The sequence below is a fragment of the Scardinius erythrophthalmus genome (genome assembly GCF_964197995.2).
Source record: "Scardinius erythrophthalmus genome assembly, chromosome: 10".
NCBI classification, from domain to species: domain Eukaryota; kingdom Metazoa; phylum Chordata; class Actinopteri; order Cypriniformes; family Leuciscidae; genus Scardinius; species Scardinius erythrophthalmus.
This window is the reverse complement of record NC_138230.1, coordinates 21,904,061-21,921,100: the sequence shown is the minus strand read 5'-3', so window position 1 is coordinate 21,921,100 and position 17,040 is coordinate 21,904,061. Positions and strand designations below refer to the sequence as shown.

General features: G+C 38.4%; 1 protein-coding gene across 4 annotated transcripts in view; it reads right to left on the bottom strand.

The window, feature by feature from the left end:
* LOC308697897 (cytosolic 5'-nucleotidase 3-like) overlaps positions 1-17,040 on the bottom strand; it is a 114,769-nt gene that overhangs the window by 90,847 nt on the left and 6,882 nt on the right. For all 4 annotated transcript variants that reach the window (XM_081377563.1, XM_081377564.1, XM_081377566.1 and 1 more), the window contains exons 3-4: positions 13,748-13,817; positions 12,508-12,554 (exon numbers count right to left, since the gene is read on the bottom strand). In XM_081377563.1, coding sequence (XP_081233689.1) covers positions 12,508-12,554; positions 13,748-13,817 — 117 coding nt within the window. The remainder of the gene's footprint in view (positions 1-12,507; positions 12,555-13,747; positions 13,818-17,040) is intronic.

Below are 17,040 nucleotides of genomic sequence, written 5' to 3'. Positions count from 1 at the left end.
ATCATAGTTTCCACAAAAATATGAAGCCGTACAGCTGATAATAATCATAAATGTTGTGTCCAGTGATTTTTCAATGTTTTTAACGGGTCCCAGAAAGAATTGTGTTAAAGATGAGTTTATAGCCCACTGGATCGATTACTCTTCACACTGGATTCTTTGAAGACGGACGTGGCAGCAGTTGCAGAACGGCTGCTGCTACAAACGCTTACAGGCTACATCCAAGGATGGAAACATCTCAGGTTTTAGTGATTAACACGTTCTTTCAGTGAATTTTTCGGGTGAACGTGGTAAAAATCAATAGGAAAAAAAGTACCACATAAGACGTGATATTGACATTTTGAAAATGTTGAACATGACGCATTCATCAATGGTGTGAAAATACGTATTTATAACATTAAAAAAATGTTTCAGCCACGTTGTGAAAATACGTATTTATAACGTTTAAAAACCCCGACATCTGTCGTATTAAATACGTAGGATAAAAACGTTGTGACAACTTTTTCACGACGTGAAAAAAACGTTTTTGCAACGTTTTTGTGTTTGCTGGGATCATACTCTAGATCTAATATTATCACATGGAATAGATGTTGATGCCCTTGAAATTCTGCAGCAGAGCGATGACATCTCAGATCATTATCTAGTCTCATGTAGATTACATTTAGCCAAAACTGCAAAGCCGACTCCATGTAATTCATCTAAATCGACAACATGTATGTTAGACCCTATACCGACTAAGCTACTGAAAGAGATGCTTCCAGAGGTCACAGATCCTCTTCTTAATATCATTACCGTATATAGCCGAATATAAGACGACCCTGAATATAAGACGACCATTTCATTTCATTTAACACCATTCATTAAATATTTGGATTAATTTGTCACAAAATAAAGTGCACTCTGTCAATGAGTTCAGAAATGAATGAATGAGTGACAAAAATGAATAACCTTTTCACAAAAATGCAATAATTATGTAGGCCTACGTATGTATGTAATTGTGGTACTGTGAAGATGGATAGAAAATAACCATCTGCTTTTAATCAAACACATCTGACATTAAAGTCTTGAAACAAACCAAACTGTGGGGTTGCAATAAGAACAGCAGTGCAAATGGGCCTTTATGCTGCACATTAAACTAGGCCTATTCCTCACAGAGATCCCCTGCCTCGCTATGCTCACTCTCACTGTCATCACTATCACGATGCTCCACGAGCCCCTCCCACAGAATGTCATCCTCGCTCCCATCAAGGGCATTTGATATGCAGCATTTCTGAAATCCATGAATGATGCTCTCCTGGCTTATGGCATCCCATGCTTGGAGGATCCAAGTACAGAGCAGATGCACTGCTGGCTTCTGAAGTTTTCCAGTAATTGAGTCAGTGAGTGATCAGTGTACACAGGAGCCACTCAGTGTACCTCTTGCGCAGATTATCCTTGAATGGCTTGTTGACGACTACATCCAATACCTGTAGCTGGCTTGTCACCCCCCCCGGTATGATCACTAGATCGCCGTTCATTTTCCGCAACTGAGTTTTGACGGGCTCCGTCAAGTGTCCGCGGAATGCATCCAAAACGAGCATATTTCTCTTCTTATGAAGCGCACCGCGGCACCTGCCCCACACTACCTTGAGCCAGTCCTCTACCAGGTCAGTGTCCATCCAGCCCTTTTCCTGGGCACGTACGATAATGCCAGCTGGCATCGTCTCCTTTGGCATAGTTGCGTTTCAAAATCACTTGCGTTTCAAAATCACATATGGGGGAGTTTGGTCCCATCAGCGAGACACGCCAACATTACAGTGATTCGTTTTTTTTCATTTCCAGTAGATCGCACAATAACTGATTTGTCCCCTTTCTTGGCAACAGCGACAGATGTTGGCATGTCAAAAAACACTGGTGTTTGGTCAGCATTCCCTATCTGATCCAGGGGGTATGAGTGAGTTTTCCTCAGTTTAAGCACATATCGCTGAAAAGACAGCAACTTCTCCTCGAAGTCTGAGGGCAGGCGCTGGGCCAGACTTGTTCTACGACGCAGTGTCAGCCCTTTGCGCTGCATCATTCGTGTACACCATCCAGTGCTAGCTTTGAATTCATGTGTCGGTATGTACAGCTCCTTGGCTATCTCCAGAGCCCTCAGCCGAATGATTTCTCTTGTGAGAAACGTTTGTGCAGACGTTTTTCTATCACATATTCATAGATTCTATCATCAAGTTCAGCAAACTTGCCACTTTGAGGTCCACGGAAAGCTTTCCTTTGGCTGTTGGTATTTTTTAGTCGTTCTTTTTGTGCACCTCCAAACTTTGCATTCTGTGACTCCAAATTTTTTGGCAGCTTTGCAATTATTAGATGATTCCGCCTCATTCACGACCATAAGTTTAAAGTTGGCGTCATAACTGTTTCGAACGTGTTGGTTTATTTGACCAACTTTTGAAGTGCTTTTCTCAAGATGATCTCTTGACCTCTCCATGGCGGCACTTTACTGTTTATTTAATTCATAACACTGCCACTAATTAGCCTATCGTGTTGGCGCCCTCTACTGTTTCCCCCTGCTTTCTCCCTTTCCCCCCGTGATTTTGTCTATATCGCGAATATAAGACGACCCCCCATTTTTCAGCCTATTTTTAGGACAAAAACCTCATCTTATATTCGGGTATATAAGGTAATTCGTCTTTGTCTCTAGGATATGTACCAAAAAACTTTAAGCTGGCTATGATTAAACCGCTTGTTAAAAAACCGCAACATTATCCTACAGAATTAGTCGATTACAGGCCGATCTCGAATCTTCCTTTTTTATCAAAGATATTAGAAAAAGCAGTATCCTCACAACTGTGTTCCTTTCTTGAAAGAAATGATATCTGCAAGGATTTTCAGTCCGGATTTAGACCGTACCATAGTACTGAGACAGCTCTCGTTAGAGTCACAATACATAGTGCTCTTATCATCCGATCGTGGTTGTATCTCTCTATAGCTACGTTTACATGGACACCTTTTGGTTCAATCGGAATGAAATCAATACGATTGATGAATCCGAACACAGTGTTTACATGAACGATAAATAAAGTAATTGGGTTGATGTGCGCGTTTATATGTCACAAGTTTCAAATCGGAATAGATTTTTTTACATGCGCACACTGAACAAATATACAGAGTTTCCCGCTGTCCGCGCATAACTATTCTCCTCTATTGGTTCTTTATTTGTTTTATGTAAAATTAATCTGTCTCTGGTCATGATTTGGAGACAATGAGCATTATTAACTGTTTTGCCGTGCTGCTTATATTTATCAAGCAGTAAAAATGCCACCCCTTTCAATCCGATCGAAATTTCATTCGGATCGAGCTCAATTAAGGTGTTTACATGAAGGTTTTTTAGTCCGAATGAGCCGTCAATCCGATTATAAGTGTCCATGTAAACGCAGCTTATTAGTTTTACTTGATCTTAGTGCTGCATTTGACACCATTGACCACAACATTCTTTTAAATAGACTAGAAAACTATGTTGGCATTAGTGGATTTGCACTAGCATGGTTTAAATCATACTTATCTGACCGTTATCAGTTTGTAGCAGTAAATGAAGAGATGTCTTATCGATCACAAGTTCAGTATGGCGTACCACAAGGCTCAGTACTAGGGCCGCTGCTGTTGACTATGTACATGCTACCATTAGGAGATATCATTAGGAAACATGGAATTAGCTTTCACTGTTATGCTGACGATACTCAGCTGTATACCGTATTTTCCGCACTATAAGGCGCACTTAAAAGCCTTTAATTTTTTCAAAAAACGACAGTGCGCCTTATAATCCGGAGCGCCTTATATATGGATCGGGCGCCTTATGTTAATGACTGTAAAACAACCGCTGACTTTCGCCTGGCACCGGAGCGCGAGCCTAAACTCCCCAAACAGACGAGGCATTTATACTTGACGCAACTGTTTTGTTTTAGACTGAACACCAGACCATACAACTGATTTAGACGCGCAAACTGGGTGCCGGTGTGGCAGATTCGGCTCAAAGTCATGCATCTTCGGATGCGGAGGCGCGCGCGCTGTTACAATGACGTCATTTTTGCCGCGCGCGCACCTCCGCATCCGAAGATGCATGACTTTGAGCCGAATCTGCCCGAGCAGACGGATATTAGTTTTTTATTACCTTCGCGCTCATGCAGACGCGTCGAGTATAAATAAGGTTTTACAGCTCAGCCACTTGTCTTTTCATATTTTTTAGCAAGTGGTAGATCTTGGTTTACATTTGGACTTTGGATGTGATCTTAGGCTTGAAAAGGTTGGTGACCACAGCATAACGCAAACCCAGTCAAACGTTTGACTGCAGTATCTTCTATTCTATGCGCCTTATTATCCGGTGCGCCCTATATATGAAAACAGTTCTAAAATAGGCCATTCATTGAAGGTGCGCCTTAAAATCCGGTGCGCCTTATAGTGCGGAAAATACGGTATTTCTTCAAAACCTAACGAAACTTACCAATTCACAAACTTAATGGAATGCATAGCTGATATAAAAAATTGGAACTAGTAATTTCCTACTTCTAAATTCTGAAAAAAAACAGAGATTCTAATTATTGGACAAAAAATTTCCTCACGTAATAACCTAGAATACTGTCTAACACTTGATGGCTGGTCTGTTAAGTCTTCGTCGTCGGTTAGGAACCTGGGTGTGCTCTTTGATACCAATCTTTCATTTGAAAGTCACGTGTCTGTAAAACCGCATTTTTCCATCTTAAAAATATATCTAAATTACGCCATGTGCTCTCATTGACAAATGCGGAACAATTAGTTCATGCGTTCATGACCTCAAGGCTAGATTATTGTAATGCTCTACTGGGTGGATGCCCTGCACACTTAATAAACAAACTACAGCTAGTTCAAAACGCAGCAGCTCGAGTTCTTACCAGAACCAGGAAGTATGACCATGTTAGCCCGATTCTGTCAACACTGCATTGGCTGCCTATAAAACATCTCATAAATTTTAAAATATTGCTGATTACTTACAAAGCACTAAATGGTTTAGCTCTGCAGTACTTGAGCGAGCTATTAACACATTATAGTCCTTCACGTCTATTGCGATCTCAAAATTCTGGCCAGTTAATAATACCTAGAATATCAAAATCACCTGCTGGCGGTAGATCCTTTTCCTATTTAGCACCAAAACTTTGGAACAGTCTTCCTAACATTGTCCGGGGAAGCAGACACACTCTGTCAGTTCAAAGCTAGATTAAAGACACATCTCTTTGACCTAGCATTCACATAATACATTATATACTTCTATAATTCAATGTTAGGCTGCATAGATTAGGTCAGCCGGAACCGGGAACACTTCCCATAAATCCTGATGTACTCGTTACATCATAAGAAGAATGGCATCTATGCTAACTTTAGTGTCTTTGTTTATGCCAAGGTTTTCCCGCAGCCTGCCGGATCCAGGCCATATCCAGAACTGACGAAGGACCTTCGCCTGGACCCGATGACTGGTGCTGAAGTGCCAACTAGTCTCTCCCTATGGAGGATCCCTTTACCACTCTACAGATAAAGCGTTGTCGGGAAAATTTGTTTCACGTACCTACCCCGAAGTGACAAAATAATATAAAACGACGAAGACTTGACAGAGCAGTCATCAAGTGTTAGACAGTATTCTAGGTTATTATGTGAGGAAGTTTTTTGTCCATTAATTAGAATCTGTTTTTTTTTTTTGTTTTTTTTCAGAATTAAATCATCCATTTTTTATATCAGCTATGCATTCCGTTAATTTCGTGAATTGGTAAGTTTCGTCAGGGCGTCAAGAAATATAAAGCTGAGTATCATCAGCATAACAGTGAAAACTAATTCCATGCTTCCTAATTATATCTCCCAAGGGTAGCATCTACAGAGTGAACAGCAAAGGTCCTAGTACTAGCATCTACAAAGTGAACAGCAAAGGTCCTAGTACTGAACCTTGTGGTACGCCATACTGAACTTGTGGTCGGTAAGACATCTCTTCATTTACTGCTACAAACTGATAACGGTCAGATAAGTATGATTTAAACCATGCTAATGCAATTCCACTAATGCCAACATAATTTTCGAGTCTATTTAAAAGAGTATTGTGGTCAATAGTATCAAATGCAGCAATAAAATCGAGTAACACTAATATACAACCAAGAACGGATGATAAGATTAAGTCATTTCTAACTCTGAGAGCTGTCTCAGTACTATGGTCTAAATCCTGACTGAAAATCCTCACAGATATCATTTATTTCTAAAAAAGGAACATAGTTGTGAGGACACTGCCTTTTTCTAGTATCATTGACAAAAAAGGTAGATTCAAGATCGGCCTGTAATTGACTAATTGGTTTTAAAAAGCGGTTTAATCATAGCCAGCTTAAAAGTTTTTGGTATGTACTCTAGTGACAAAAAAGAATAAATGATATTAAGTAGAGGATCTATGACCTCTGGAAGCATCTCTTTCAATAGCTTAGTCGGTATAGGGTCTAACAAAGATGTTGTTGTTTTAGATGATTTAACGAGTTTAGTAAATTCTTCCTCTCCTATACCAATGAATGAATCAAATTTTTCCTCAAGCAGACTACAATGCACTGTCTGATGAAATACTGTAGTCGACGGTTGCTTAGTTATAATTTTCTCGCTGATATTATCAATCTTGTTAGTAAAGAAGTTCATAAAGTCTTTACTGCTGTGCTGCTTGGAAACGTCTGGAGTTGAAGATTTATTTTTCGTTAATTTAGCCACTGTTTCAAATAAATACCTAGGGTTTTGTTTATTTTCTTCTTATATGTTTGAAAAATAAGCCGATCTAGCAGCTTTAAAGGCCTCACTGTACGCAATCGTGCTCTCTTTCCATGAAATACGAAAAAAAATAGTTTTGTTTTCTTCCAGTTGCGCTCCATTTTTCTGGCTGCTCTCTTAAGGGCCTGAGTATGCTCGTTGTACCATGGAATTGAACTATTTTCTTTAATCTTCTTTAAGCGCAACGGAGCAACTGTGTCTAGGGTGCTGGAAAAGAGAGAGTCAAACGTTTCTGTCGCAATATTGAGTTCTTCTAAGCTATCTGGGATGCTGAGGAGACGAAACTGATCAGGAATATTATTAATAAAGCAATCTTTAATGGCAGAAGTGATAGGTCTAACATATTTGTAACACGGAGTCGACTTTGCAGCCTTGGCTAAATGAAGTATACACAAGACTAGATAATGATCTGAGATGTCATCGCTCTGCTGCAGAATTTCAACGGCATCAAAATTGATTCCATGTGATAATATTAGATCTAGAGTATGATTACGACAATAGGTCCTGACATGTGTTGTCTAACTTCAATAGAGTTCAGAAAGTCTTTACTGTAAATGCCAATCCCAATGCATCTTTTTAATTATCTACATGTATTAAAATTACCAACAATTAGGACTTTATCTGCAGCAATACTAACTCTGATAGAAAATCAGCAAATTCTTTGATAAAGTCTGTATGGTGCCCTGGTGGCCCATAGACAGAAGCCAGCACAAATCTCAAACATGATTTATCATTTACACTAGATAGTGTTACATTTAGCAACAACACTTGAAAAGAATAATATTGAAAACAAGACTTCAGTAATTCTGAAGATATTACTATAAATTACAGCAACTCCTCCCCCTTTGCCTTTCAGACGAGGCTGATGTTTTTTGGCAGGGTGGACTCATTTAAAGTAATGTAATTGTATGGTTTTAGCCAGGTTTCTGTCAAACACAGCACATCTAGGTTATAATCTGTAATCATATCATTAACAATAAGTGCTTTTGAAGTAAGGGATCGAATATTCAGCAACCCGAGCTTTATCAGTTGTTCATCCGTATTATATCTGTTTTTTTATTTGTTGAACATCAATTAAATGTTTACCTTAAATGGGTTTAGGAGTTTTTGTATGTCCTAAATTGGGGAACAGACACAGTCTCTATATGATGATATCTAGGTGAAAGAGGCTCTATGTGATGGGATTTATCTGACCTTGGTGACGTGAGACAGCTAGCAGATGGTCGGTTTAGCCAGTCTGTCTGCTTCCTGACCTGAGCCCCAATTCATGTTTGAGCTCTAAGACTATGTGCCATATTACTAGAGAGGAGAGCACCACCATCCCAGGAGGGATGAATACCATCTCTTTTCAACAGGTCAGGTCTGCCCCAAAAACTTTTCCAATTGTCTATTAATTCTATATTATTTTGCGGACACCACTTAGACAGCCAGCCATTGAGTGAGGACAATCTACTAAGTATCTCATCACTCCTGCGAACAGGAAGGGGGCCAGAGCAAATTACAGTGCCTGATATTGTACTTGCGAGTTCACACACCTCTTTAACATTAACTTTGGTGATCTCCGACTGGCGAAGTCGAACATCATTAGTGCCGACGTGAATAATAATCTTAGAGAATTTGCGATTAGTATCAGCCAGCACTTTTAAATTTGCTTTGACTGATGTGACTATGGTGGCTGGTTTCTCTTTTTTCACGTTCCATGTAATAGAATCACCAATAACTAGGGCACATTCAACAGGATTCTCAGTGGGTGTTTCACTGAGTGGGGAGAATCTATTTGATGTAATCGGAATGGAAGAGCTGTGTTTTGTCCCACGACTACGCCTCACCGTCACCCAATTGCCCTGCTGCACGGGCTCTACTTGTAATGTGTGTGCACTGCAGCTAAAGTCTGGCATATTTGGCCAGTCTGAGGCCTTTAATCATGTTTGCACCACTGTCTCGCAGCACAAGCACCACTGTCTTGTTTGAGGTCCCAATCATTCAGCATGCTAAGGAACATCTCCCTAATGTAGTCCCCAGTATGGGAGTCAGACATGGCCTTGACATTTAGGACTACCTGCTTCCTTTGCCAGTTACTGTCTATAAAATTACGTTAGGCTTATTAGTGATTCAGTTTCTCCAGACCAACAGTCTGTGGTGAAGGACAAATAGGGGCCAACATTCTCTGATGCAATTAGTGTCTTAATTCACTGTTCAAACTTTTTTCTGCACACTGTCCAGCATGTCTGTGCGGTAGTATTTTTCACTTTTGATCTTAATTCTATCGTTGTCAGCACGCACTGGAAGCCAATATCTGAAACAACAGTAAAGGGCTGGTTGTCTGTAGCAATCATTTCTGTGATTAGGGTCATTTTTTTTAAAGTATACTGTTACACTTGTGTTTTCTTTTTCAGCTGTTTAGATTCACTTAAGACAAAACTGTGTTTTGATATTTTGACATAATTTTGTGTACGTGTCCAGTCGAGCAGAAGGGCCAAAAAAAAAAAAAAAAAAAAAAAAAGTGAAATTTGGGTTTTGTTTTGGGCTTTTCTATTTATTTATTTTTTGGCCAATTAATGATTTTTTTCAAGTATTTAAAATGCATCTGATAATATGATGTATATGATCACGTTGCACAATAATCTAGAAACAATGTAAATCGACACCACAACAATTGAAGCAGCAAACTGTGTGAAACACAACATTTATGGTAATTTTAGTAAACTTTTGGCCATGGCTGTACAAAAAGTTCATAAAGACAGTAAACACAATCAATATGAAACAAGTTGTTTAGTCAGTCTTATGAAGAGACACGATAGCTTTATATGAAAATTTAACTTAGCTTTATTCTCATAAACATTGATCAAAGATAATTATTTTGTATATATAAACACACACATTCATGTATATACTGTATATACTATATATATATATATATATATATATATATATATATATATATATATATATATATATATAATTTCTATTATATATAAATATTTTACATATAAATATTTTTTTGTTTATATATATATATACTCAGTTCATTCAATATGGGCCAAGCAGAGAAGCTACTAAACACCTCCACGTTTTCCCTATTTAAATACAGTTACTCGCGTAGTGTAACTCGACCTAGGATGGTGACACAAAACAAAACGTTGCGCTTTTCTAAGCGTGTAAAATGGATAAAATTGTATGGCGGAATACCATAGCAAGTGCTTGTAAGCACTTTGTCTTGGCGGAGTAATATCTTCACCAGAGGGAGCGGGGGCCGGTGAGAGGATTTTTCACGAGTGAAGATATTACTCCGCCAAGTCGAAGTGCTCATAAGCACTTACTATGGTATTCCGCCATACAATATAGTTATCCATTTTACACGCTTAGAAAAGCGCAACGTTTTGTTTTGTGTCACCGTCCTAGGTCGAGTTACACTACGCGAGTAACTGTATTTAAATAGGGAAAACGTGGAGGTGTTTGGTAGCTTCTCTGCTTGGCCCATATTGAATGAACTGAGTGAACAAAGTTTCGCCGCGCGCCAGAGCGATTGAGTGCACGCACTGAGACGAGAGAGGTATGTATCAACTCGTCTTAGTTAAGGGAATAACATAGTTTAATATGAAAAGACGGTGGAGTATCCCTTTAAATTAATACTTTTCAAGTTTGTAATACTCTAATCAACATGGACATGGATAAATATGGATGCTTTATGCAAATGTATGTTTATTATTGAAACCATAGTCAACATAGAGCATGAAGATGAGACATGTTTCAAAGGTCATAGATGTTTTTCAAAGAACTTGTTCATGTCTGTTAGACACATGAAGAAAGAACAAAGAAATACCAGGTTCCCATTACTTCTCTTTCTTTGCACTGAGCAATTTACTAACACAAACTTGTTTAGATTTTTGCATGACAGGGCAGCTCTTCTGAAAATTCTAAATGTACATTTATTATGTATTATTACATTAGTTTGTCTCTCTCTGTGCCCATTTTGATGAAGCTAAATTCTCAATAAAACTGTTTTCATTAGTATATTTTACTGTTTCTGTTGTCAAACAACGGAATGAATATGAAATAGTGACTGAAACGCGACCCATTAAGACATAACCAGCTCTCCCTTCCAAGATGTTAATCTGGACAAAAATCCTGATAATCGAGCCGTTGTCTGATGAAATCAAATACACATAAGATAAAGACAATATCTGTGCTGTGATTTCGGCTATACTTGCATGTAAAATTAGAGAAGCAACATAATATCTGTGTTTAACTGAATTAAAGCGCTGCGCGCGAGAGAGAGAGAGAGAGAGAGAGAGAGAGAGAGAGAGAGAGAGAGAGAGAGAGAGAGTGAGAGAGTGAGAGAGAGAGAAAGGTGTGCACGCGTGCTGGGAGAGCAGTACCAACGATTCTCAGAAACTAAATAAGGTTTGGGCGCTTAAAAAAAAAAAAAGAAAAAAAAAATATCGCTAAAGGGGTCTGCAATGTCGCTAAGTTGGCAACACTGTGTATCTCCATTTCTACAAATAGGGGTTGGGCCACGGGTCAAACAGAAAATACGCGCTGCGTTAATCGCGCGTAAAAAAAAAAATAGTGCCGTTAATATGAATGATTTTGCTTAATATGAATGATTTGAAACTTTGACAGCACTAATCGCACTTTACAATCATATCAGGGGTCTCTCCTCAACCACCACCAGTGTGTAGCATCCACTTGGATGATGCAGCAGCAGTCACAGTACAACGACGCCAGTGTGCTCACCACATACCGCCTATACGAGACTGTGATCGAGCCAATTCAGTGGATGGGGATTATTAGGACACCATGATTGATAAAGGCCAAAAGGGAATTTGGCCAGGACACCAGAGTTTCACCCCTACTCTTTTACGAGAAGTGCCATGGGATTTTTAATGACCACAGAGAGTCACGACCTCGGTTTAACGTCTCTTCCGAAGGACGGAATAAATAATACATATAAAAAAATTCTGAGACCTAGTATGGACTAAAATCAATAATCATGTGTTTTTGCATTTACTGCTATTACTTTGTAGCCTAGAAATCTTGACGCACCCTAGCGGCAGCAAAATGTATTTTGCAGCCAGGGCAGTCTAGCAACTCTCCATTGACTTTCCAGCTGCAAAAACCAGTTGAAAACAAAGAATGGTGGCTGCTGCTGGCGAACAGTCTTTCGAATCGGCTTTGGCCGCGACTCTGGAGGACTTGGAGTTAGGTTTTTCTTTGAGAAAAGAGCATAGAACGAACGGCACTTAAGTCATTCTTAAAAAAAGGAAGATGTGTTTGTAGTTTTGCCGGCCAGATATGGCAAAAGTTGAATCTATCAACTAACGTTAGCTCCGCTGTTGGGAAAACGCTCTGTTTGGTTGAAGCGCTGTCCTATTGCGTGCCGAGGGAATTTGAAAGACAGCCGTTTATCCCACCCCTTGGATTGAGCCGCGTCTATGGTGAGTTGCCAGACCCAACATGTTGATGTTGGTCTGGCTTGCCAGGCTAATTACTTTGATGTTCATAAACACATCAGATTAGTGGGGGGAAAAGTCACATGACTAAAACAAATAAATATGACAACATAGCCTCGAATTCCCTTGGGATTATCCTGATGTCCTTAATTCTCACATCAAACACATATTACAGTTAAATCAAGTTATAATTACACAAAAATTTCCAAGTGAAAACTGAATGTTTGCTCAAAATGTTAATTTTGAAAAAGATCTGCTTTCTCACCTTGTCTTTGCAGTCTTCACTGATGAGTTTACTATTCTCCAATATATCTGAAAGCAGATAATTTATTATCTATTTTATCAACAGAGGGGCAATCCATGCAACATTAAATGATTTAACATTCATTTTCTAAAGTTTATTTACAGTGTTAACATTAATGTTAGATTTGACATGTATTTATACAAAACATCAAATGAGAAATTTTACTGAAATTCTAACAAAAAAAAAGAGCAGACAAGACAGTGAGAAAAACTGTCAAGAGAACATTTTGCCAGTGTTTAAAGTCTTGCAGCCTTAATCTAGCATACTGTGCTTAATGTTTTATCACTTAACCATATATTTAGAGCGAATGAGAGATGCACATGACAAGAATTTTGCTAAGCTTATGTCAACGTACATTTTCTGTGATTGTGCATTAGTAATAGGGATGTGAAAAAGTACTTTTTTTTTTAAATAGGATGCATGGTTTCACATTTTTTACACATTTTTCAAACAGTTGGTTGGAGCATAGAGTGAACACAGGAGTCAAAACTTATGGCCAAAGACATTTGTCTGAATGTGTATGGCTGAAGCACCAGTGGTTAAAAATTATTAATTTAAAGAGACAACTTTACACCGAGTGTTTTACTGAGCAAACAGTCTAATAGCTAAAGCATCTAGCATGCTGTAGTGTCAACAATAAATAAGAAAACAATTCTAAAACTACTCAACCTCACTAACTGACTAGTTGACTGTTAGGGCCAGATTTACTAACCAGATTGCACCAACGTTAAAAAACTACTGTCAGGATTTACTAAAGACACAAAGTGAAAAGTTATCGCTGAAAAGGTGTGGACAGGGTTATTTTAGCAGCTGACCTTATTGCATTTGTATTTGTAGGAGTTTCCCTTTCAGACGCAAAGTTTATGGGAGAAGAGTATTTAAATGTATCTCGCAAGGTGATTTACTAAGGTTTGCACAAGTCAATTTACTGGTATTTGCGCCATTATTTACCACCAAAAAAACCTGTCTTAACCAGATGATAATTTGTGCTGCTCTTGTTAGATTGTGTTGGTCACTATGGAAAAGATCTGACTGTGTCTGTGTCCTTTAATTTGCATGTAGTCAGTAGATCACACGCAGAACTTTCCACTCCCATCTGCGCTTTTTTGTTTTTGTGCTCTCACGCTAATTTGCCCTGTTCAGTAAATCTGGAACCTAGACATATAACACTAAAAGAAATATTAGTGATTGTTGTACTCACTATGGCAGGTAGGACAGCGTTTGCCATTGTAGGCAAACCTGGTAAGAGTCATATCAAAATCTGAGATCACCTACAACATAAACAACAAAAACCCATCAAATTCCCATGTCATTACATTCAAGCACTGTACTCAATAGTGTAAGGAATTAGATAAATGCCAGGTAGTCTACTTGAGGAATGACCACTCACTGAGAAGACAAATTACCTTTTTTGAAATTAACATTTGAAGTCTCTCTTGTGAAACTAGCACCATCATTCGAGATGCAAGTCTAAGCAATCCTAAGCAATCCTAATCTACATCTTTTTCCCTTGACCCCCCATTCCCTCTTTCTATCATGTTGAGATCACCTGAAATTTACCCAAAAATCGATATGGTTTAATGTGAATAATGATCTTACAGTATTGCACATGTTTGGTATCATTTGAAATGTCTCAGTGTGACTGGTACAAAGGTCTAATTCCCAAAGTAGTACATATGAAAAAAAGTATTTCATTTAATCAAATTATTTTGCCACAAGGAGAGACAGTAACACGCAAAAACCTTCACCTGCTGACCGGATGCCTCCATTGGGCCAAGTGAGTCGGGCTTACAATAGAAAACACAAGAATAAAAAAAAATAAAAAAAATATAAAAAAAAAATAAAAAAAATGATATCTGCTTTGTGATGAGAATTCGGTTCAATAAAATGAGCACCTCAACATCTCCTTTAACATAAGCTAAATATTAGAATTAAACTGAAGTTTTCTGTATCAAAATTTATAAGGAAAGACCAGTACTTTGTTTAGGCTTGGTTTGTAGGGAATTACAAACCTGCGCACATATATTCAAATGCACATTACTATAGAACCAATTCTTAAAGGAACACTCCACCGTTTTTTTAAATAGGGCTTATTCACTTTCTTTCCTACATTTAGATAGGTGGGCAAATGCATTTTTGTCTTAGTGCATGCATTGTTTTAGTTTGACAGAGTCGGCGCTAGCTTAGCTTAGCATAATGAATGGAATCCTTTGTTGCCAGCTAGCATGTCCTGAGTAAAAGTGATATAAAAAATAACAAAAAACCACCTAATTACTTCTTGTGGCCTGCGTATTTACAACAAGTACAAATAGTGATGCAGATTAACACTAGGCGATTTCCTAGGCAGATATTGACTTATATATTAAGGACTATATTAGGGGGAAGCACAGGCGAAGCACTGATACTTGGGCGTGATATCTCTGCGTCCAAGTAGCAGTGCTTCGCCTGTGCTTCCCCCTAATATAGTCCCAAGTCAATATCTGCATAGGAAATCGCCTAGTGTTAATCTGCATCGCTATTTGTACTTGTTGTGAATACGCAGGCCACAAGAAGTAATTAGGTGTTTTTTTTTTTGTTTTTTATATCACTTTTACTCAGGACATGCTAGCTGGCAACAAAGGATTCCATTCATTATGCTAAGCTAAGCTAGTGCCGACCCTGTCAAACTAAAACAATGCATGCACTGAGACAAAAATGCATTTGCCCACCTATCTAAATGTAGGAAAGAATGTGAATAAGCCCTATTTCAAAAAACGGTGGAGTGTTCCTTTAATGCGCATGTGAACGCCATCAGCGTTTATCACAGGTTCGCGTTTAAAGTCTGTGTAGAGAGAATGGTGTCGTCTTAGCGGCCCCTAATTTAATAACAAATGATCGTTGTGACGGAAGCGAATCAATCAAAACTAACTTTAGCTGGAAAATAACTTTATTAAAGAACAGCTATAAAGCCAAAACAATCTCTGTTACCTTAAATTATACGCTTATCTCTGTAAAGCTGCTTTGAAACAATCTACATTGTTAAAAGCGCTATATAAATGAACATGACTTGACTTGACTCCCATTTCTTAGGGGAATATTTTCATCCCTACTCTTTTGCCACTCTGTTTCAAGGAGCAAGGGGAATTGGTAAGTGTAGGCGAAGGGATACAAATTAGAATTGGGACTGGGCCTAATCAAACTTTGTCAATTCATCTTGACTAGGGGTGTAATGATTCACTCGTTTTCTCAATTATAAATCTTGACAATGCATATGCATCAATCTTGAAACGTATTTTTGAATCATACATCGTTGATTTCAATCAATTATCAATCACAGATTCTATGTGCAGCGCTGCACTCTTTTCCTTTCACTGGATTGCGTTGTGCTCTATCCATAGCTCTCATTGACATTTTTGAGAAGCCCACGTTTGTGCTCTCCTCAGGACGGCCAATGCTATTATAATGGCGGATTTGCCAGGCGCACGCCAGGAGCGGTTCACAGCCGAGAAGACCAACGTTCTCGTCAGGGCCGTAAAAGAAAGAGAAGTGACATTGTCTGGGGATGGGAGAAAGCCATCCAAATTAGCTTTGTTTTAACAGGCATATAATAATTTGGGTAAATTTGTAAGCTAGATTTATGCCTACATTATGGCCAAGCATGCACCCTTAAAATAGCATCTGAATAATTCGCCACTGACTTTAGACTAGGTTTTTCCTGGTCTTTGACGGAATTGTTTTCTGAAACTGCAAAATAGCACCAGGAAACGGAATGCTGTCAGGTATTTTGTCAAGTGCAAAATACCATTAATCCCGAGGTAGTTGGAATGCAGAACAATAAAAAAAAAAAAAAAAAAACAGCTGATGAGCAGTAGATCGCCAGCAATTATTAATTGGCACAAGCAGTCTTTCATGTTGTTGTTTCTGTCTGTCTTGCACTTTCAAAACTTGCTCCTTTGTCCTTATCAACTTTTGTGATCTTGTCTTTAAAAAATCTTGAAACGGGATACTCGTAGAAAATAAAAGATCAAAGAATTAAAAAAAAAGTAACATAACCAGCACCTATATCTCCACCAATATAGTTAGGCCTATATGACCAGCATATTATATATTATATATAATATGGGGGGGGTTCTTCGATATTACATCAAAAACTACTAGCCTAACTGATAAAGTTCACACATTATTTAAAACAAGTGAACAAAATAAGAAGAAATACACAAATTATAAGCAGAGATGGATACTAAATAACAAATTTAAAGTCTAACAATAGTATTCAGGTACAGAAATTAATAATTAAGCCAAAATGTAAAATAACACTGTAGAAATTAAATATAGTTTTATCTTTGTTAAAGCTGTAAATTTGATCCGATTCCAGAACGATTCTTTATCCCCCACTCCCCCCATTATATTAAGCCTTAAAGTTCTGCATAATTAAGGGTGTCCACTTTTGAGTGACAGGTGGATTATGTGGTCATTAGTCATCATTAGCCGTTTGTCTGCTGTCTGTTAGCCGTC